General features: G+C 39.2%; 1 protein-coding gene across 2 annotated transcripts in view; it reads right to left on the bottom strand.

Annotated features, from left to right (window-relative positions):
- phf2 (PHD finger protein 2) overlaps positions 1-22,576 on the bottom strand; it is a 102,551-nt gene that overhangs the window by 63,665 nt on the left and 16,310 nt on the right. For both annotated transcript variants that reach the window (XM_061887665.1, XM_061887658.1), the window contains exons 2-3: positions 671-756; positions 415-529 (exon numbers count right to left, since the gene is read on the bottom strand). In XM_061887665.1, coding sequence (XP_061743649.1) covers positions 415-529; positions 671-756 — 201 coding nt within the window. The remainder of the gene's footprint in view (positions 1-414; positions 530-670; positions 757-22,576) is intronic.

Here is a 22,576-nt window from a genome sequence, read left to right as displayed (position 1 = left end):
GACAAAATGAGACAAAGATGGAGTGGCATAAAACACGTCATACTGTGGCAGCATCAGAGAAATTTGTACATGTTGACAAACTGGGATCGCTAAAATTAGTAGGACAAAACGGTGCTTGCCAAATACTCCCATCATTGTTTAATATAAACAGTTTGGTTGCGCCATCTTGTTGATCCTTCGCATGAAGGGAGAAGAGAAACTAAAAATGAGTGCTGCAGAGAGCGAAGAAATTGTCGATAAAAAAGGAAAAGCCAACTCGACATTAAAGCATTTTAAAAATGTTAAAGGGACCATAGTCAGACCAAGGCGCTCATAGTCAGTAATACCGCACCACCTTAGCCACGCTCACCCTTGGGTATAAAATAATTTACACATTCAATAATAATCTGTAAAAACAGAAAAATATTTGCTCACCTTGGAAATGTTCTACTCCTGAGCTCCTTGATGAAAACTTGACTGCCATTCTGAACTGCACGGATATCCGTGCTTTGCCCAGTGTCGTGTTTACTCCAATTCTTTTTCTTTTTCACTAAATTGAAAACAGAAAACCCAAATCAATCATCACTAACATTGATACAAATGAGTGCAACAAAGTAAGTAGACAGTAATGGGTCAAGTAAAAAAATTTATAGATATTTTCAAATGGAGATTTTGAAAATATTGTACATACATGTGGATTTGCCGTGAATCTTCTCGCAGTTTGGACAATGGTATATGTCAATGTCTGGGGCGTCATCCTCATCCACACCAACACAACTGAAAAAGAGTACAACAAATCACATCATTGACACACTCATGAAATATTAGTAATTATTTTAGATGGTATAGTCAAGATCTCACATGACAGTAAATAAATTAGTAGAGGTCGGGGAAATAATCGATTTTCAGAAGCATCGCAATTCGGACATGGACAATTATAAAATCGACTAGTAAACGTCAATAATTGATAATCAATTTATTTATTGTAAGTAAAGTAATGCTGACAGTTCTAAAATTTGGCTGACTGCAGCAAGCTACCTTACCGAAAGATCCAACCAGCTCCTTTACTTATGTTCCAGTTTTGCACAGCATTTTCACTACTCAGTGGTTAGAGCAGTGGTTCGCAAACTTTTTTTGTCATCCCCCACTTTGGACAAGAGGGAGTTTTCAAGCCCCACCTGCCCCCATCGCCCCAACAGAACGCTAATGCCAAGCTTAACATTTTCAAATTTATTGAACATCAAGTAACATTCAAGTTGTATACATTCAAACTCAATAACATAAAATAACACCAAGTTCAATAATAAATCAAATAACTGTGCAGCTGTGGTATAACTTGCATCAAGTTCAATAATAAATAAAATAACTACTCTGCCAGTTTTCTTTGAAATAAATCAAGTGGCTTATTGATGTGATTGGGGTGTGCGGTCTCGAGGTGTCTCTTTAATTTGTTGGGTCTCATGCTGTCTGCTGCTAACGGTTTTAGACACAGAACACACAGGGGTCTCTCCTCTGCCCCCACCACAGTTGCCGTGAATCCAAGAGCAAGATACCCTTCATATTTTCTTTTCTGTTGGTTTTTTGGTTGATTAAGCCCGTCAGATTTTTGTTTCTCCGCAGGCGCTGACTCTGGCTCGATGACCTTTGAGGTGCGAGTCACAAATTTATCCATTTTGTGTAATTGTGATCCCCACATTAGCCTGCTACCCATCCGCGTGAACGATTGTTCCGCTTAGCCCCGCCCCCACTAGTTACTGTTGCTATGTCTGTCAAACGTTCGCTCCTACCTAGAAATTTAAAGACTTGAGGAAAAATAAGTAATTTACATTTATTTATAGAACAGATTTCACAGACAGAATCACAAAGTGATTTACAGTGTGTATAGAAAATGAAAGCATAGTAAAAAAAAAAAAATTCAGTGAAATTTCCTCCCGTTCCTCGCGCCCCACCTGTCATGTCTCTATTCCCCACCAGAGGGGCCCGCCCCACACTTTGAGAAACGCTGGGTTAGAGTGTCCGCCCTGAGTTCGGTAGGTTGTGAGTTCAAACCCCGGCCGAGTCATACCAAAGACTATAAAAATGGGACCCATTACCTCCCTGCTTGGCACTCAGCATCAAAGGTTGGAAGTGGGGGTTAAATCACCAAAATGATTCCCAGGCGTGGTCACCGCTGCTGCCCACTGCTCCCCTCACCTCACAGGGGATGATCAAAGGTGATGGGTCAAATGCAGAGAATAATTTCGCCACACATAGTGTGTATGTGACAATTATTGGTACTTTAACTTTTAGCTTTATTAATTTCAAAAATCTGGAATTAATTTAACTGTTTCTTATGCATAATGAATAGTTTTTTTTAAAGTTGCAAGTGAAAAACGCTTATTCAGTGAAACGATAATAAATGTAAAACAGATTAAAAATGCAACAATAATCGATTTTTAATCAAATCGTAGCTCTTGAATCGTAATCGCAATCGAATCGTTAGGTGGCCAAAGACTCCCACCTATACAGTAATTTGTATTTTTTCATTTCACTTCCTGTTTGCCTCTATTCCTGCGTTTTGAGCACTGGATCCCCTTACCTGTCCCTGATTAACAATTCGGACACACCTGTCCCTAGATGCCAATCACAATACTTCTTATGCCAGTACTGTCCCTTTGCTTTGCACTTCATGCATGTTTGCTCTGTCTGCACTTCCCTGCCGTACTTCTTTGTTTTTTGGATTAATTACATTGTCCCTCGTCAAAAGTGCTTCTTTTCTTCACTTGCTCTGTATATCGGAGTCCAGACGAACACTAGAGCGTCACAGGCATAACACAGAAAGAAAAGCATTTCCCCCAGAGACAGACTAACTTCTCTTTTAATACCAATTGTTGATTATAAACTAATACCAGTGTCTCCCCAACCGTCGTATTAGAGGGGCGCCCTAATGTTGAATCATTCCATGACAATGCACCAATTCCTCCTCTATTGGTACGTCGCTTACACCAAATTTTTATTGGTTGACGTGTGTGTGTGTGACGATTGCTAATATATGCCTCGTCTCTTACATGAATGAGATAAATAATATTATTTTATATTTTACAGTAATGTTAATAATTTCACACATAAGTCGCTCCAGAGTATAAGTTGCAAACCATGAAAAAAATGTGACTTATAATCCGAAAAATACGGTCCTCAAAACGCTTTGACACTATTTCCACATTCACTCACTCACTCACCCACACACTGATGGTGGGAGATGCCATGCAAGGCTCTAACCCCGACCCATCAGGAGCAAGGGTGAAGTATCTTATTCCTGGACACAACGGACGTGACGAGGTTGGTAGAAGGTGGGGATTGAACCTGGAACCCTCAGGTTGCTGGCACGGCCACTCTCCCAAATGCACCACGCCGTCCCTAGTTGAACTTCAGCATTGAAGCATTCACACGCAATTCCCTAAGGAACTGCCTCTTCTAGTTTAAGGATACCTTTCGTATAGAAGTTGTTGATATAAATAGTGTTACAGTCTCTATATGTTTACAATTTATCGTGTGTGCCCTGTACCTGTAGAGGAGTGATCACATTTATTAAGTCAGATGTTCTCAAATGGGGGTACGCGTACCCCTGGGGGTACTTGAAGGTATGCCAAGGGGTACCTGAGATTTTTTTTAAATATTCTAAAAATAGCAACAATTCAAAAATCCTTTATAAATATATGTATTGAATAATACTTCAACAAAATATGAATTTAAGTTTATTAACTGTGAAAAGAAATGCAACAATGCAATATTCAGTGTTGACAGCTAGATTTTTTGTGGACATATTCCATAAAAACATTTCTTTTTTTGTGAAGAAATGTTTAGAATTAAGTTCATGAGTCCAGATGGATCTCTATGACAATCCCCAAGGAGGGCACTTTAAGTTTATGATTACTTCTATGTGTAGAAATTTTTATTTTTAATTGAATCACTTGTTTATTTTTCAACAAGTTTTTAGTTATTTTCATATCTTTTTTTCCATATAGTTCAAGAAAGACCACTATGAATGAGCAATATTTTTGCACTGTTATACAATTTAATAAATCAGAAACTGACGACATGGTGCTGTATTTTACTTCTTTATCTCTTTTTTTCAACCAAAAATGCTTTGCTCTGATTTGGAGGTACTTGAATTAAAAAAATGTTCACAGGGGTTACATCACTGAAAAGGTTGTGAACCACTGCATTAAGTGATCCCTCTATTTCTGACTTTCTAGGTTATTTTGAGTCTATTATGTGTGCTATGTGTACTTTATTGTCACTGGAATTTCAATGGTAATAAGCTACTTTATTCAAGACACTGCATGTTAGGCTGTTTTCTACTCAGATTTGGTGAAGTGAAAACCATAAAAAAGAAGAAGCCAGGGGTGTATTTTTTTCTCATTTTCATTGAGGGCCTTGCTGCGTATTTAAATGCATAACCACCTCATGATTATTCTTCATATCACTATACTATTTAATAGGCATTTGAATATAATGGATAACTGGCTTTGAATCATAAATCAAGGTGGAAAGCAGATATTCAAACATATATTTATGGTAACCAAATAATACTTGTTTAGAAGATATGCAGTTGCATGTAGTAAATTTTTTGTCTCAAAGTTGAAATAACGAGTACATTAAGTCGTAAAGATGAATTGTTTTAATTGATGCACATTATTTCCAGGTTTTCGTAGGCCACGTAAAATGAAATGGCGGGCCAGATTTGGCCCCAAAGGCCTTGAGTTTGACATCTTTGCGATACGCTTTTATGAATGATCGCGTCATATAGAAAGTACACACAAAAAAATGTTTGGTTAAAAAATAACCAAATTTTAACCCAACTGTTGGTTCGGAAAAAGACGAACCCCTTATTTGAGTTATTTTAAATCAACATTTTCGGTTAATTTTTTCAACCCAACGTTTGCGTTGAATTATTTAACCAAAAAGCTTAGTTCTGACAACTCAATGTTGGGTTATTCCCAACCAAACTTTTGGGTTGATTTATTTAACCCAAAAGTTGAGTTATGCTAACTCAATGTTGGTTGATTCATAACTCATCTATTGGGTTTAATTTATCCAACACAAAAGCTGAGTTATGCTTACTACAATGTTGGGTTATTCCTAGGGCTGGGCGATATACGGATATACTCGATATATCGAGGGTTTGTCTCTGTGGATATAGAAAATTACTTTATCGTGATATTAGAGTATACGTTCTTTTAACTGTGGGCATTACACTACAGGCGTTTCTCACTAGGTCTTGTCTCTGCTTCTCACAGAGACATAAAACAAGCACACCTTCTTACATATGTCACATACGTATACGCCCTTGCGGAGCAGAGAGGTAGCGGCATGGGTAACGTTAGCTGTGGTGCGAGTGGTAATACGAGAGAAAGAAGGTGTGACTCTGGTAATAAATGAAGGAAGAATTAATTCCCAAGAAAAACAGCATGGGGTCCATCGTCTGGCGATGGTTAGGCTTCAAGCGGGAATATGTCGAACATACAACTGTAATTTGTCAAATGTGGGGCAAAAGCGGTGCTACAAAAAGTAGCATTACTGCTGATATGTAGCATCATTTGAAAAGTCACCCGCTGGAGAATGAAGAGTGCTTGAAACTCTGCAGGTCAACATCTACGTTCGGTGCCACACCAACAAAATGCCGAGGCAACCATTTCCACATCAACACGGTATGAAAAATATGGTCAACAACAGAAGGAGATAACATCCGCAGGAACCTACTACATAGCGAAGAACATACACTATTTTATTTCCTATTATGCAGCTCATTTTTATTTGGACAGTTATTGAATCATCTTGTGTGACATCATGCACAAAAGTGTGATTTATTTGTTTTAAATTATTCTAGTGGCGTTCTGTACAAAAAGTGCACTTTAATTTAGTGTTGTTTTGATATGTCATCTCAGTGACATCATGCACAAAAGTGCACTCATAGCTTGTTTTAAAAAGTCTCTGACAATCTTGCACTTTCTGTTTTGAAATGACATGAATGTTTGTGCCACTGATTATTAACTGTTTAATAAATAGAGTTTTGGTCAATTGACTTAGTTGTGATTTCCCTCTCTGCGTGAAAGTTTAAAATGAGCATATATTAATGCAGTATGAACAAGCATGTTTTGATGTAGACACATAGAATCATCATACTGGTGTCATTTTATGCATCAAGAGTTAATTCAATGCTACGACAAAATATCGATATATGTATCGTGTATCGTGACATGGCTTAAAAATATCCAGATATTAAAAAAAGGCCATATTGCCCAGTCCTAGTTATTCCCAACCCAACTACTAGGTTGCGCAATTTAGCTCTCCATGAGCCAATAGTTGGTAAAATTTTTTTATAAATTTTACTGCTGGTTTGTCCTACTACTTCCCAACGACAGATCAAAATTATTTTGTTCCATTAAAATAAACTCAAAAGCAAGATATGACTTTTTTTTTTACAAGAATTGCCATGTATGGTCATGGTAGTGCTATACGGCATGCTCCAATATTTTCCCGTACATAAGATGCATGATTATAAATAATGTAATTCAGATTAATCCATAATTCAATTCCCTTCAAGAAAAAGTATCTTTTTAATAAAAAAAAAGATTTTTACCCAAAAATGTTTTACTCATTGAAAAACAACCCAAAAATGGTTCATCATTTTAAAAACCCAGAAATTTAGTTGAAATGATACCCTTATAACCCAAAAAATGGGTTGCTCTTCATAAAAATAACTCCAAAATTCAACCCACCACTAGCAACCCATAAATTGGGTTATCAAAATAACCCAGCATTTTTTTTGGTGTGTATGTCACATTGACATGCCAGTCGTACTTGTATTGTTGTATTTTCTTGGTTAAGTACTGTAAAGCATTGTTTTTCAACCACTGTGCCGCGGCACACTAGTGTACCACGAGATATTGTCTGGTGTGCCATTGGAGATTATATAATTTCACCTAATCGGGTTCAAAATATTTTTTGCAAACCAGTAATTATAATCCGCAAATGTGCCGTTGTTGAGCGTCTGTACTGTCTACAGCTCGGCGTATCAGTAGGTGGCAGCAGGAAGCTAATTGCTTTGTAGATGCCAGGAACATGGTTTGTCGTGATCAAAATATGCGGGAGGCAGTGTAAAAAGGTATCTAACACTTAAACCAAAAATAAACAAAAGGCAAGTGCCGCTAAGAAAAGGCATCAAAGCTTAGGGATGGCTATGCTAAACAAAGCTAAAACTGAACCGGCTGCAAAGTAAACAAAAACAGAATGCTGGAAGACAGCAAAGACTTGCAGCGGGTGGAGCAGACGGCGTCCACAAAGTACATCTGAACATGACAATCAACAACAAAATAGGAGCGCAAGACAAGAACTAAAACACGACGCACAGGAAAACACCAAAAACCTCCAAATAAGTCAGGGCGTGATGTGACAGGTGGTGACAGTACACCTACTTTGAGACAAGAGCTATATTGATGCATGATTGGTTATGGTTTGAATTTGTATCCAACAATTGCGAGAACGACTTTTTACTGTCAATATCAGCTGTTGAGTTTCATTTTTTTAAATATTTTCTGCTGGTGGTGTGCCTATGCATTTTTTCAATGAAAAAAACGTGCCTTGGCTCAGAAAAGGTTGAAAAACGCTGCTGTAAAGTACGGGCTTAAAATCACAGCAGCAAGCAAATATTGTATTCAAGTATTTTTAATCTATGACATACTGTGTGTAGCCTGATTAGGTTCATTAGGTCTTCAAATAAGTATGCAAGTTTTTTATTCTTATAGCCAGACCTGTGTGTTTATTTCCACATCTGATGGGTTTGGCCTCAACTGTGGCCTTCCTCAGAGGTTGTCGCGTCACAAATAAAAAATGGACATATTGTGTGCTTTGTCATAAAAACACATTCTAATCCGGTGCCCTAATCAGTTCTTTATTTTACAGTATGGCAGTAGGCTATAATTGCTTTCATCTTTCATTGAGCGCTTTATGAAGTGCTCTGTAAAAATATTGCCTTCATATATGCTGTATGTGGTAGTTATTTGGTATTTATCAATCAGGCTGATGTTGGCGAGGTCTCACAAGACTTAGCGGTGTACCACATTTAATGGCCATATGAAAAAAAAAAACTGTACAGTTTCATGATCTATTTAAAATTGTCCCGTAAAGAAGAAATTGGTTGCAGCATCAAAACACGGGGACTGAGTTGGTGGTGCTGTTGCCCATCAATAGGAGACCAAAACACTGAGGCATATGTTTGCGTTGAACATCAGTCTTGAGTAGGGTTGTACGGTTTACTGTTATTAGTATAAGAACTTACAAACGCCGTTTCCATATGAGATGGGAAATTGTGTTAAATGTAAATATAAACAGAATACAATGACTTGCAAATCCTTTTCAACCAATATTCAGTTGAATATGCTACAAAGACAACATATTTTATGTTCAAACTGTTGAACTTTTTTTTTTTTTTGCAAATAATCATTAACTTTATAATTTGATGCCAGCAACACGTGACAAAGAAGTTGGGAAAGGTGGCAATAAATAATGATAAAGTTGAAGAATGCTCATCAAACACCTATTTGGAACATCCCAGAGGTGTGCAGGCAATGGGAACAGGTGGGTGCCATTATTGGGTATACAAACAGCTTCCATGAAATGCTAAGTCATTCACAAACAAGGATGGGGCGAGGGTCACCAATTTGTAAGCAAATTGTCGAACAGTTTTAGAACAACATTTCTTAATGAGCTATTGCAAGGAATTTAGGGATTTAACCATCTACGGTCCCTTAAATCATCAAAAGGTTGAGAGAATCTGAGAAATCACTGCACGTAAGCGATGATATTACGGGCTTTTGGATCCCTCAGGCGGTACTGCATCACAAACCGACATGAGTGTGTAAAGGATATCACCACGTGGGCTCAGGAACACTTCATAAAACCACTGTCAGTAACTAAAGTTGGTCGCTACATCTGTAAGTGCAAGTTAAAACTCTGCTATGCAAAGCGAAAGCCATTTATCAACAACACAAAGGAGCGCGGCCGTCTGGCTTGACCCGAGCTCATCTAAGATGGACTGATGGAAATTGGAAAAGTGTTCTGTGGTCTGACGAGTCCACATTTCAAATTACATTTGGAAATTGAGGACGAGGTGTTCTCCGGAATAAAGAGTAAAATAACCATCCGGGTTGTTATAGGCGCAAAGTGTAAAAGGCAGCATCTGTGATGGTGTGGGGGTGTATTAGTGCCCAAGGCATGGGTAACTTACACATCTGTGAAGGCACCATTAATGGTGAATGGTCCATAAAGGTTTTTGAGCAACATATGTTCTCATCCAAGCAACGTTATCATGGACGCTCCTGCTTATTTCAGCAAGACAATGCCAAGCCACAAGTTACAACAGCGTGGCTTCGTAGTAAAAGAGTGTGGGTACTTTCCTAGCCCGCCTGGAGTCCGGACCTGTCTCCCATCGAAAATGTGTGGCGCATTATGAAGCGTAAAATACGACAGCGGAGACCCCGGACTGTTGAACGACTAAAGCTCTACGTAAAACAAGAATTGAAAAAGAATTCCACTTTCAAAGCTTCAACAAATAGTTTCCTCAGTTCCCAAACATTTACTGAGTGTTGTTAAAAGAAAAGGTGATGTAACACAGTGGTGAACATGCCCTTTCCCAACTACTTTGGCCTGTGTTGCAGCCATGAAATTCTAAGTTAATTATTATTTGCCAAAAAAAATAAAGTTTATGAGTTTGAACATCAAATATCTTGTCTTTGTAGTGCATTCAACTGAATATGGGTTGAAAAGGATTTGCTAATCATTGTATTCCGTTTATATTTATATCCAACACAATTTTCCAACTCATATGGAAACGGAGTTTGTACTTCTAAATCACTAATCCTTGTCTCCATGGCGACATAAAGTAAGTTTCCTACAAGTATCATTCCTGCAGGACGAGAACTATCTAAACATGCTTCACTACACACCGTAGCGTACTGGCATCAAAATATAAACAAATGTCATTGGTAGATCCACACCTGACATCCACTGTAATGATATCAAGTACAGGCACGTATCCAGTTGAAACTACTATGATTACGTCAAAATATTTTGGCATCACAACAACATATTTGTTTTTTTTTTAAATTCATATTATGTTTATAAACTTAATATATATGTCCCTGGACACATGAGGACTTTGAATATGACCAATGTATGATCCTGTAACGACTTAGTATTGGATTGATACCCAAAATTTGTGGTATCATCCACAACTAATGTAAAGTATCAAACAACAGAAGAATACGTGATTGTTACATTTTAACAAAAGTGTAGATAGAACATGTTAAAAGAGAAAGTAAGCAGATATTAACAGTAAATGTGCAGCAGGGATAGGCTCCAGCACCCCCCGCAACCCCGTAAGAGAATAAACTGTAGAAATTGGAAGGATGGATGGATGGATGGATGGATGGATGGATGGATGGATGGATGGATGAACAAGTAGATTAATAATTAATTTTCCACCACTTGTCCTTAATAATGTTGACAAAATAATAGGTAGATAAATGACACAATATGTTACTGCATATGTCAGCAGACTAATTAGGAGTCTTTGTTTGTTTACTTACTACTAAAAGACAAGTTGTCTTGTATGTTCACTATTTTATTTAAGGACTTAACTGCAATAAGAAACTTATGTTTTGATGTACCTTAATATTTTTTGTTTCAATAAAGCCAATAATGCAATTTTTCTGTGGTCCCCTTTATTTACAAAAGTACCGAAAAGTATTCAAATAATTTTGGTACCAGTACCAATATATTGGTATCGGGACAACACTTGTCCTGAGTAACTCTCTATGTCCTTGTCGCGCAGCATGTTTAGAACCATGATTGGCATCGTAGGGTGAAATGTGGAGCTGTAGTGGTGAGCGCATCTGGTTGAGTACATCACATCACATTTAAATTTGACATGAGGAGTGGCCATGGTGGCAATCGTAGAAAAACTTTAGGTGGTAAAAATAGTGCCATTCTCAACATGATGAAGTTTCTGTTGTGCTAGTTGCATTTAGTCGCATCAGAACGTGTCAATAATAGGGTTGTATGTAGGGGGGTAACGGTACACAAAAATGTCGGTTTGGTACGTACCTCGGTTTACAGGTTACGGTTGGGTTCATTTTTGGTACAGTAAGAAAACAACTAAATGTTTTGGTTGTTTATTTACCAATTTTTCTAAACAATGGCATAACATACATATACACATAGGGTCCATTGCCAGGGTTTATGTGGTCACCATATATAAAATAAAAACTAAATGAGATAAGGCTCAGAATGGTTTCTTAACAAAACCTTTCTACATATAAAGTGCTTTTTTTTATTGACTGATTGAGACTTTTATTAGTAGATTGCACAGTACAGTACATATTCCCTACAATTGACCACTGACTGCTAGCACCTCAAGAAGTTTTTCAACTTGTTTAAGTCGGGGTCCACGTTAATCAACATTAAACTGCCTCCAGTTGTTGCTCAGATGAAACAAAATGACAAAACTTTTCTTCTACATACAAAAAGTGCAACGTTAAACAGTTTCAAGTGAACTCAGCCTCAGATTAACTTTTCTTTTTCCCATAAGCCTGGCTAACTTGGCAGTAAAAGGATATAAGGGCTTATTGTTCTTCCACCATAGAAGTGGGTCAAAATCTAGTTTTTAATGCAATTCAGCTGCCCCCCGCGACCCCGGACGGGACAAGCGGTAGACAATGGATGGACGGATGGATGGTTTTAAATCTGCTGCTATAAAAACATTTGTTATTTCTTCAGCCCTGCCTGACTGGCCGAGGAAAGGCTGCTTGAATGTCGTGGTGCCGCGTCAAAGAGGTTTGCATGTTTGACGTGTTGGCAGAAGCATACCCTACTGCTGCTCAACAATGTCGGCAAACCTCCGTCCTCCATTGTTGTATCGCACAGCGCAGCCAAAGTGTTCCCAAACAAGAGATGTTAACGAGGTAAGATGGTCTTCCAGCTCTGGCTTTTACATGTTGTCCTAGCCACCTCTGAACCGAACCGAAACCCCCGTGCCGAAACAGTTCAATACAAATACACGTACCATTACACCCCTAGTTGTATGGTATACCGGTATTAGTATAGAACTGCGATACTAATGAATCATATTCGCTACTATACCGCCTCTAAAAAATACCAGTGGATATTGTTGGATTTACACCTGACATACACTGTAATGATACCAAGTACAGGAGTGTATTGAGTCGATACTACTATGATACATCAATATTTTTTAGCATCACAAAATCTTTTTTAATTTTTTAAAAATGTATATTATGCTTATAAACTCAGTAAATATGTCCCTGGACACATGAGAACTTTGAATATGACCAATGTATGATCCTGTAACGACTTGGTATCGGATTGATACCTAGATTTGTGGTTTCATCCAAAACTGATGTAAAGTATCAAACAACAGAAGAAGAAAGGATTATTACATTTTAACAGAAGTGTCGATAGAACATGTTAAAAAAGAAAGTAAGCTGATATTACCAGTAAATGAACAAGTAGATTTTTAATTATTTTACTACTGCTTGTCCTTGATAATGTTGACAAAATATTAGAATGGAAAATGACACAATATGTTACTGCATATGTCAGCAGACTAATTAGGAGTATTTGGTTGTTTACTTACTAGTAAAAGACACGTTGTCTTGTATGTTCACTATTTTATTTAAGGACAAACATGCAATAAGAAACATGTTTAATGTACCCTAAGATGTTTTGTTAAAATAAAGCCAATAATGCCATTGTTGTGGTCCCCTTTATTTAGAAAAGTACCGAAAAGTATCGAAATACATTTTGGGTACCGGTACCAAATTATTGGTATCAGGACAACACTAGTGCCTAATCTAGTTCATCGGGATAAACTAGAAAACCAAAAAGCTCCATCGCGCTGTGTTGCGATGTGATATCATCTGTTACGCCACCGACCTGATATGATGACATCACAATCAGATACGTTTAGATGCACTGCCAACTCGGGCTGTATGGTTAATCAATATCCAGGTTTTAATTGCTGCAATCATCAATCAAAAGAAATTGGGGTTTTTCGATGTTCTTTCTCCTCCATCTTCTAACAGAATCCGAATTGTGGAGCCTTGCATCCTTGGCCTGCCTGCTGACCATTCTAAAGTGGTTAGAGGAAACAGCATTGTGTGCGCTGCAGCCAATCCATCCATCCATTTTCTACCGCTACCCGCTTGTCCCTTTTGGGTCGTATGGGGTGCTGGAGCCTATCTCAGCTGCATTCGGGCGGTAGGCAGGGTTCACCTTTGACAAGTCTCCACCTTATAGCAGGGCCCAATGCAGTCAGTGTGCTAATATAATGAAAAATACTGTGTTGTAAACAGTATCTACAAAAAGTATCAATAGTGAAGGTTTAAAATGGCTGAAAGAACGTCTCCGGTAAAAGCAGTACGAGGCCTGTCAACTTATTTCAAAAGAGGTGGACGACACTTCTCTACCATATCCGTGAAATCCATTGCTGGGAGGTCTACAATCAATATCAAGCTCCTTGTGATTTGCCGAAGGATGAACGTCTTCTCCAAGATCTTGAACATGTCATGCTTGCCAAGCACACCGGTGAGTAATTTATTGAGTTTAACAGTAGTTATTGTAACATAGGAAGTTCTTCATACCGACAGCCATCAGACTGCATATTGCATATGTTCTTTTTTGACTGTACTTGAATGTATAATAGACTGTATTTATACTATTCACATGTGAATAATGCTGTATAATAGACCGTATTTATATTATTCACATGTGAATAATGCTGTATAAAAGACTGTATTTATAATATTCACATGTGAATAATGGTGTATAATAGACCATAATTATATTATTCATATTTGAATAATGCTGTATAATAGACTGTATTTTTATTATTCACATGTGAATAATGTTGTATAATAGACAACATTTATATTATTCACATGTGAATAATGCTGTATAATAGACTGTATTTGTTATTCACATGTGAATAATGCTGTATAATAGACCGTACTTATATTATTCCCATGTGAATAACGCTGTATAATAGACTATTTATATTATTCACATGTGAATAATGCTGTATAATAGACCGTATTTATATTATTCACATGTGAATAATGCTCTATAATAGACCGTATTTATATTATTCACATGTGAATAATGCTGTATAATAGACTGCATTTATATTATTCACATGTGAATAATGCTGTATAATAGACTGTATTTATATTATTAACATGTGAATAATAGTGTATAATAGACCGTATTTATATTATTCACATGTGAATAATGCTGTATAATAGACTGTATTTATATTGACATGAAAAAAAACAATTAATGTAAACAAAACCTGCTGTTTATTTTTTGATATCAAAATAAAACACAAAGCAGTTAGGCTAATGAAGATGAAGTCTAATAAACAGCTTTGTTCTTCTCCAATGCCTCTCTAGTGTTTCAGTACAACAGTTTGGCCAACAACATAAAATCCCGGCGCGATACCTCACACATCGAATAAACAATCTTCACAGCCTGCGTTCAATTCGATGATACAACAAAACATTTTAGCTGGTACTAATGTTATTTGAACACTGATACAGGTTGCAGTTAAATAAACAAGTTGTGACAACGTTCACGACACATCGCCTGCTGCAAAAATCAAATAGTTTTGTCCTTCGCTGTATACTTTTAGTGTAGGGACAAAAGTTTCCAATATTGTCCAAACCTGTCTCCATCTAAACAGAGCAGTGCGCTTAAACGCACGGCGGGAAGCAAGGGAAAAGGACATTAAACCAAGCGATTGGCTCTGTTTAATCCGAGGGGAAATCTCTGCAGCAAAGTCGGTGTTGTTCGTCTGCCAAGGTTATCAGGCCAAACGACGGTAGTGTGCTTGACTTCCTGTTGCCGAAAATGCATTAATAAATGACGGTTTTTGGTCATTAAAATATAAAACAGTATTAATATCCGTTGGGAATTATCGCAAATTATCATTATAAGGTTTATTGTTACATCCCTCGTTCATTAACAAGTAAAAGGTCAGGGGCGGTCACGGCATGTTCTTGCCGCAAATGTTGGTCAATTTTTTGGGCGTTACGGCAAATGACGAGGGCGGTCGGAGCAAATGCCACGATAAAATTTGAGCGCTGGCTACTAGATGCTAAAAGACATAAAAACAGTTAAAAGAGTAAAGTTGGGGGAAAAAAATACGATTTACAGATTATAATTAGCTGTAGGCTTTTCTAAAAAGGTAAGACCTAAGGCCATTTTTAAAAGCCCCGAGTTGGTCAGGAAGAGCGTTCCACAGACGGGGAGCGGCAACTTCAAAAGCCATGCCCCCCTTAGTAGAGATGTGCGGTTTGCGGTCTCATCCGCGGAGTCCGCGGATAAACTGCAGGTCGGGCGGGTGACATGACGAAAAAATAGATTTTAATTAGATTCGGGCGGGTGGCGGTTGAACTATCCGGAAATATTTGAAATACATGGTTCTGGGATCGGTATCCTTTACAATTCAAAGGGCCATTGAAGGCCCGTGTCACAAAGCGAAGAAGACAATAGGAGACGCTAATATTCTCTAGAATTACTGCCGGCAGTCACCCAGATAATAAGTATTAGGGCGTGCTATGAAGCCATTGGCTTTGTCGCCTTCTACAGCATGTACGATCTGTTTGTCAGTCCAGACACAGAGTACACTAATGGTTGTGATATAAACAATTTTAACACTCTTAGTAATATGCACCACGCTGTGAAGCCACACCAAACAAGATTGACAAACACATTTCGGGAGAACATCCTCCAAGTAACACAACATGAACGCAACACAACAAATACCCAGAATCATTTGTATCCATGATACGTCCTGACTATTTTATACACCCCGCTATAGCAGCAAACCCCGCCACCCGCCCATCCCCCCCTCCGTGCGTCGGTAAGGTGGGCGGGGTTGGGGGGCGCGGGGGTGTAAAATATATTCGGGAAATGTCACGGATACAAAGGATTCTGGATATTTGTTGTGTTGCGTTTATGTTGTGCTACTGTGAGGATGTTCTCCCGAAATGTGTTTGTCAATCATGTTTGGTGCGGCTTCACAGTGTGGCGCATATTAGTAAGAGTGTTAAAATTGTTTATATCACAACCATCAGTGTACTCTGTATCACCCAGTATGCCTTTCAATCTTGTAGGTGTGATTGTGGAAACTGCACACAACAAGTTGCTGGATTAATAATCGGTTTGTACATGTTGTTGAAGGTGTCAAAGGGAAAGTCTTCACAGCACGCCCATATTCTTGTCATCAAGATAAACGCCTTTGGATATTCGCAAGAACGCTTGTGGCTCCCATTATCATCATCACTCTGTTAAACGGGTTTAAATAGCTCTGTGAGTGGTGAAGGTAGCCGACCTCTGATGCATTTCAGCGGGCGGGTGGCAGTCGGTTGCGGTTCTGATAAAATGATGGTCCAGGTGGACGGCGGGTGAATGACGACTATGGTGATGCGGTTGCGGATGATATAATTGCCTATCCGCGCATCTCTACCCCTTAGTCTTGAGCCCTGTCCTGGGCACTAGCAGACGGTCCTGTTGGCCTAACCGGGTTCAGGTTGAGGTGTGTGGTGTGAGCAAGTCAGTGAGGTAAGTGGGGGCATCACCTTGCAGACAATGGTGGGTGTGCAGGAGAACCATGTCGGCAGAATTACTGCGCTTTGCCTCTCTCTCTCAGCCTCACATCCTACGCTCTCGACACCGCGGCCACACACCCCGAGCATGGCGTCACACCTCACCCGCTCGTCTCGCAAACCTTAAAAAATCATCAAGCTGCAATGCATTAAGGGTGACTGTTGCAACGCATCGGACATTTTCCAGCATTTTCCAGCATCTTCCTGCATGCGAGGACGTGCAGACTTTTTGGGCAGCAATCAATCGACTTCTCTCCAGCAATGTGATGCTCTGCTGGGAGTTCTGCCACGTCTTCCACAAACTGTAAGGTTCCGTAAAGGCAAGCTTCCCATTTGGGATGCGGCGCTGTCGGGCCAAGGCCCGTCCGTCAATCACGGAGCCCACCGTCATCATCATCATCATCATCACTCAACTACAACAGGAAGTTACCAAGCCGAATAATAGAGTCCGTGAACATTTCTCTATATTACGAATTTTGTGTTGATTTATATACAAAAGCAAACATTTACATGTGCTAAGGCAGTAATATATGATGAAACAAGGCAGCTGTTGACTTCTTCGTTTATCCCCTTATTATCAAAAAGGAAAAACCCGCCAGGTGAACAGCTGATTTTACTACTTCCGATGCTGATGTAACCTGACTCGCTTCCCATATGTGACCATAGGATGAACAAATATAGAACAGCGCCAGGACTATAGTAGCCATAAACAGTTAGGTTCAACAGCAGGGGTGCCCAAATTGAGGCACAGAGGCCATATGTGGCCTGTGACTCCCTTGTCATTGGCCCGAGGCACATTACAAAAAAAAAAACGTATGCAGAAATTGGGAAAACAGCAAGAACAGGTGAGACCAGGCAGTGGGCCAGCCATTACAGTGATAGCATGCACCAGGAGGTCAAACTACGCCGACCTCTGGGTGTGGTCATTGAAGGCAAGTACATCCCAAACTTCATTCTTAATCAGGTTGATGTGTGGCCACCTGCCCCAAGACAGCTGTGTCAGGTTGGCAATCACTGTTTGCTTAAATAGCACCTCAGTGTATGATTCATGGTGTGGCTGGCTCCCTGCTGGGAAAGGTCTGCTCCCATCAGGCGGCAATTTAAGGGACCTGATCAAGTTTTGCAAAAAATGCAATAATTTGTTTTGTTTCAATGGAAGCTCTAATCGGGAGAACTTTAATTTAACCTTTATTCAGAAGAGTGACTGAATAAACCAACGCTGCTGCGTTTGAACAAGAAAAGAACTGTCTCCGGGAGGGTGGTTTGTGACCATCCATCCATCCATTTTCTACCGCTTGTCCCCTACGGGGTCGCGGGGGGCGCTGGCGCCTATCTCAGCTACAATCGGGTGGAAGGTGGGGTACACCCTGGACAAGTCGCCACCTCATCGCAGGGCCAACACAGATAGACAGACAACATTCACACTCACATTCACACACTAGGGCCAATTTAGTGTTGCCAATCAACCTATCCCCAGGTGCATGTCTTTGGAAGTGGGAGGAAGCCGGAGTACCCGGAGGGAACCCACGCATTCACGGGGAGTACATGCAAACTCCACACAGAAAGATCCCGAGCCTGGATTTGAACCCAGGACCGCAGGAACCTCGTATTGTGAGGCAGACGCACTAACCCCTATGCCACCGTGAAGCCCGGTTTGTGACCGCACATCACAATATATATATATATATATATATTTTTTTTTTTTTATATACACATATATATGAATTATCTATAATATATACACATATATTATATATATACTGTATATTACTATATAAACGCATTAACAATATATACATATATGTATACATACCCGTACACATATAAATATATATACACACATATATATATACCTGTATATATATATATATCAATCAATCAATCAATGTTTACTTATATAGCCCTAAATCACTAGTGTCTCAAAGGGCTGCAATATATATATATATACATACATATATATGTAGGTGTGGGAAAAATCACAAGACTACTTCGTCTCTACAGAACTGTTTCATGAGGGGTTCCCTCAATCTCCTGATGATTGAGGGAACCCCTCATGAAACAGTTCTGTAGAGACTACTTCGTCTCTACAGAACTGTTTCATGAGGGGTTCCCTCAATCTCCTGATGATTGAGGGAACCCCTCATGAAACAGTTCTGTAGAGACAAAGTAGTCTTGTGATTTTTCCCACACCTACATATTGCGCTCTACCACGGTATCGAGCACTATTCTCTGGATAATCCAATCAAGATATATATATATAAAGTTGCTGGTTTGATTGTACACTTCTGGAGTCTAACATGAAAAAAAAAAAAAAACGTTTTGAGTGGGTTTTTTTGCATTAAATGTTTTGTTCACTTTTTGCCTCAGCCACATACATCATGGCCATTTATTTAATTGCATTATGTGGTCCTGTTGGAAACACTGAATGGTATTTCTGATGTTTTTCCTGGGAGGTCCCGGCAGAACAGTTGCCATAAGGTCAACTGAGTGGCTGCAGTAAATAAAAAATGGTAAAGCGTTTTAGATGTCTAGAAAGGTCCTATATAAATCTAATCAATGATTTATTAATATTAAAAGACAAGTCAATGAATTAATGCGATTGCTTCTCCTGCATGCTGATGAATGATAGACACCACTGCATCAGCGATCAGTGGGTGAAACAAGGTGGAAGTATCAGCCGTCACGCCAACAACAGTGCAGCGTGAGTCTTGAATAAAATGGTAATATTTTTTGTGATACAGATCCTTAAAGGGGAACTGCACCTTTTTTGTAATTTTTTTCTATCGTTCACAATCTTTATGAAAGACATGTTGACGGATGGATTTTTATTAATGCATTCTAAATAAAGTTGCTCTATTCCGTCTCTTAAAGGGGAACATTATCACCAGACCTATGTAGGCGTCAATATATACCTTGATGTTGCAGAAAAAAGACCATATATTTTTTTAACCGATTTCCGAACTCTAAATGGGTGAATTTTGGCGAATTAAACGCCTTTCTATTTATCACTCTCGGAGCGATGATGTCAGAACGTGACGTCACATAGGTAATAAAGCCGCCATTTTTTCAAACACAGTAAAAAACCTCCAAAAACCTCCATCAACGTTTTATATACATGCTGTAAGTATAAATGTAATGTAGTAACAGGCGTATTCATAATAACATGTATTATTTATGTATTTTTTGGCAGTTTTAGCATACGGCGGTATATTAATTTCACATACGCATCACGTTTGCTTTTCCCTTCAACAACACTAACAGTCATGGAAAAAGTAATAAGAGCAAACAACGATTACTTTAGAGACAAATGATGATTCAGAAACTTATATTTTTGAGCCTGAATATATAGAGGATGATCTACAAAGTTTTAGAAGCTGTGTGCGAAACAGATCCAGCTTTAGCGAAACACTAAGAATCATGTAGCAGTATTGATAAGTGCTGAACAAGATGTACAAACTACGAACATAATTAAATAATCACTTACTGTAACGTGTCTGCTCTCACTAGGATTCCGACAGATAGGGTGTTCATATTTTCCCGTTCTAAAGAAAACATTTATCGTAATCCTCCGGCAAGTTAAATAATCAAAAAGAAAAAAGTGGCCACTATCTCCAGGTCTAAGTTGAATGTCAAAGTTTACTAACTTTTCCGTTTATGGCCACAACCTTCTACACAAGTGAAAGACATGCTTTATAATTTAACTTAGTACGTCAACGCTGCAACTGCAAAAGCTAGTTACCCCTCTGTGATCACAGGGCCGCTAAAAATAGTTCCTTAACCTTAGCGCTTATAATACCATTATCCTTAATACTTGGTTAATATTCACATCATGAGCTACAAATGGAGTATTTGAGGCGGTTTTTGGATTTTATCATATTTGGATTCTTTTTTTAGGCCTATATAGCTACAATGTTATCCACCTCGTACTTGCCATGTTTTACGGATTAGAACATACTTGCCAACCTTCCCGATTTTCCAGGGAGACTGTCGGATTTCAGTGCCCCTCCCGAAAATCTCCCTGGGCAACCATTCTCCCGAATTCCAACAATATTGGGGATGTGCCTTAAAGGCACTGTCTTCAGCGTCCTCTCTCACCTGAAAAGGAGACTATTATATACGTCTCCGTTATTCATAGGTTGATCAATAACCCAAAAAGTAGACAGGCACGGAACTATTTCTCAGCGTGTTTTTATTCCAGCCGGCATGTTAATACACTGACACACAACATCCGGATTCCCATCATGCGTTGCTACAAAACTACGGCAAGTAGTATTGTCCAAAAACATAACAGAGACGGAGCAGAAGAACGAAGAAAATACATGGCGACGACGAGTAAGAAGAAGTACGCTTGCAAGTTCCAAAATGATTGGAAAAAATTATTTCAGTTCATCCAGGACAGCTCGATCGGAAAGGGGTATGCTGCCTGCAAATTTTGTTGATCAGACTTCTCCATTGAACCTGGTGACCAAACGGATATACACATTCTTGAGTGGATTTTATATATATATATATAAAAGAAATACTTCAAAATATATACACACCTGCTACCCCCACCACCCCCCACCACCTAACACCCCCCCCCCCCCCCCCCCCATCTCCCAAATTCGGAGGTCTCAAGGTTGGCAAGAATGAATTAGAATGCATAGAAAAGAAAAATGTGTTCTTGTCTTACTTACATATGGATTGCGAATGAAAGACAAAATTCCAAAAACTGCAATTGTTGTGACTACAGTCACTGAGACAAGCTGTGTTGGCATCCACAAGCTAAAGCATTGTCTTTCCCTCCAAAAAACCCAGACCTCAGAGACAACTTTTTTGTGGCCTTGGCAGTTTTGCGCCTGTGCAAATGTGAGTTGCCATTACGCTACAGAATTGAGGATCCGAGGGTACCTCACAATAACGATAATACAGTGGTAGTTCGTCTTACCAGTGGCCCAACTTACAAAAATTTTGAGACACGATTTGTCTTTCGGCTAATTGGTCGGCTTTAAACTTCAAATTGTCAGGCTGATATGAGGAATCCAAATCCATAGCGGAATGAAAGAAGGGCAGTGAATCCCCTTGTCATTGTATTTGTCATTGTGCAAGTAGTAGGAGTGTAACGGTACATGTATTTGTATTGAACCGTTTCAGTACGGGGGTTCCGGTTCGGTGCGGAGGTGTACCGAGCGCGTTCCACACGAACATATGAAGTAGCCACCAATGCTAAAGTCTTAATAAGCTGCTCCGCTCCCTTCTGCCTCTGTCTGTACACAGCACCCTGCATTGTCCCGCCCACACAACCATCTAATTGGTTACATACAAAGCCAATCAACAATGCGTATTCAGAGCGCATGTCGTCAGCGCTTCAGTGTCAATGTCGAGCAGATAGGTCTTTAGCAGGGGAGCAACGCACTCTCCCCAAATTATATTCCAAGTCAACTACTTTCTAAACATCACTATGAGCCCGTTGACCTTCTAGAAACAAACTGCAGCTCAGCTCACTCGCAGTTCTGGCTTTAGGTGAAGGCTAGTTAGCTTTTAGCGTAACGTTAACTCATTTTGCGGTGTGAGTGTGTGTGCGCGCATGTGTGTGTGAGTTTGTGTGTGCGTGCGCGCATGTGTGTGCGTGTATGTGTGTGTGGGTTAGGGACAGTGTTGATTGAGGTGTGTTGAAGCAGCAAAAAAGGACATTATGTTAAATGAAGAGTTTCTGTCTCTGATAGTGTATAAAATAATGTAAGTGCATCATAAAGCCTACATGAACTCCATGGTGGTCAGGGAGGAATTTTCAGCTTTAGTTACATTAATCATTAGTAATGTATCAGCCTAGTTTTGAATGGCAGGGTCCCTGCTATCACATGTTGATAAAAATATAACATTTACATAATAAA

Source organism: Nerophis ophidion, linkage group LG02 (assembly GCF_033978795.1).
Source record: "Nerophis ophidion isolate RoL-2023_Sa linkage group LG02, RoL_Noph_v1.0, whole genome shotgun sequence".
In the NCBI taxonomy this organism is placed as follows: domain Eukaryota; kingdom Metazoa; phylum Chordata; class Actinopteri; order Syngnathiformes; family Syngnathidae; genus Nerophis; species Nerophis ophidion.
Note: the sequence above shows the minus strand (reverse complement) of the source record. Positions and strands in the feature narration are given on the sequence as shown.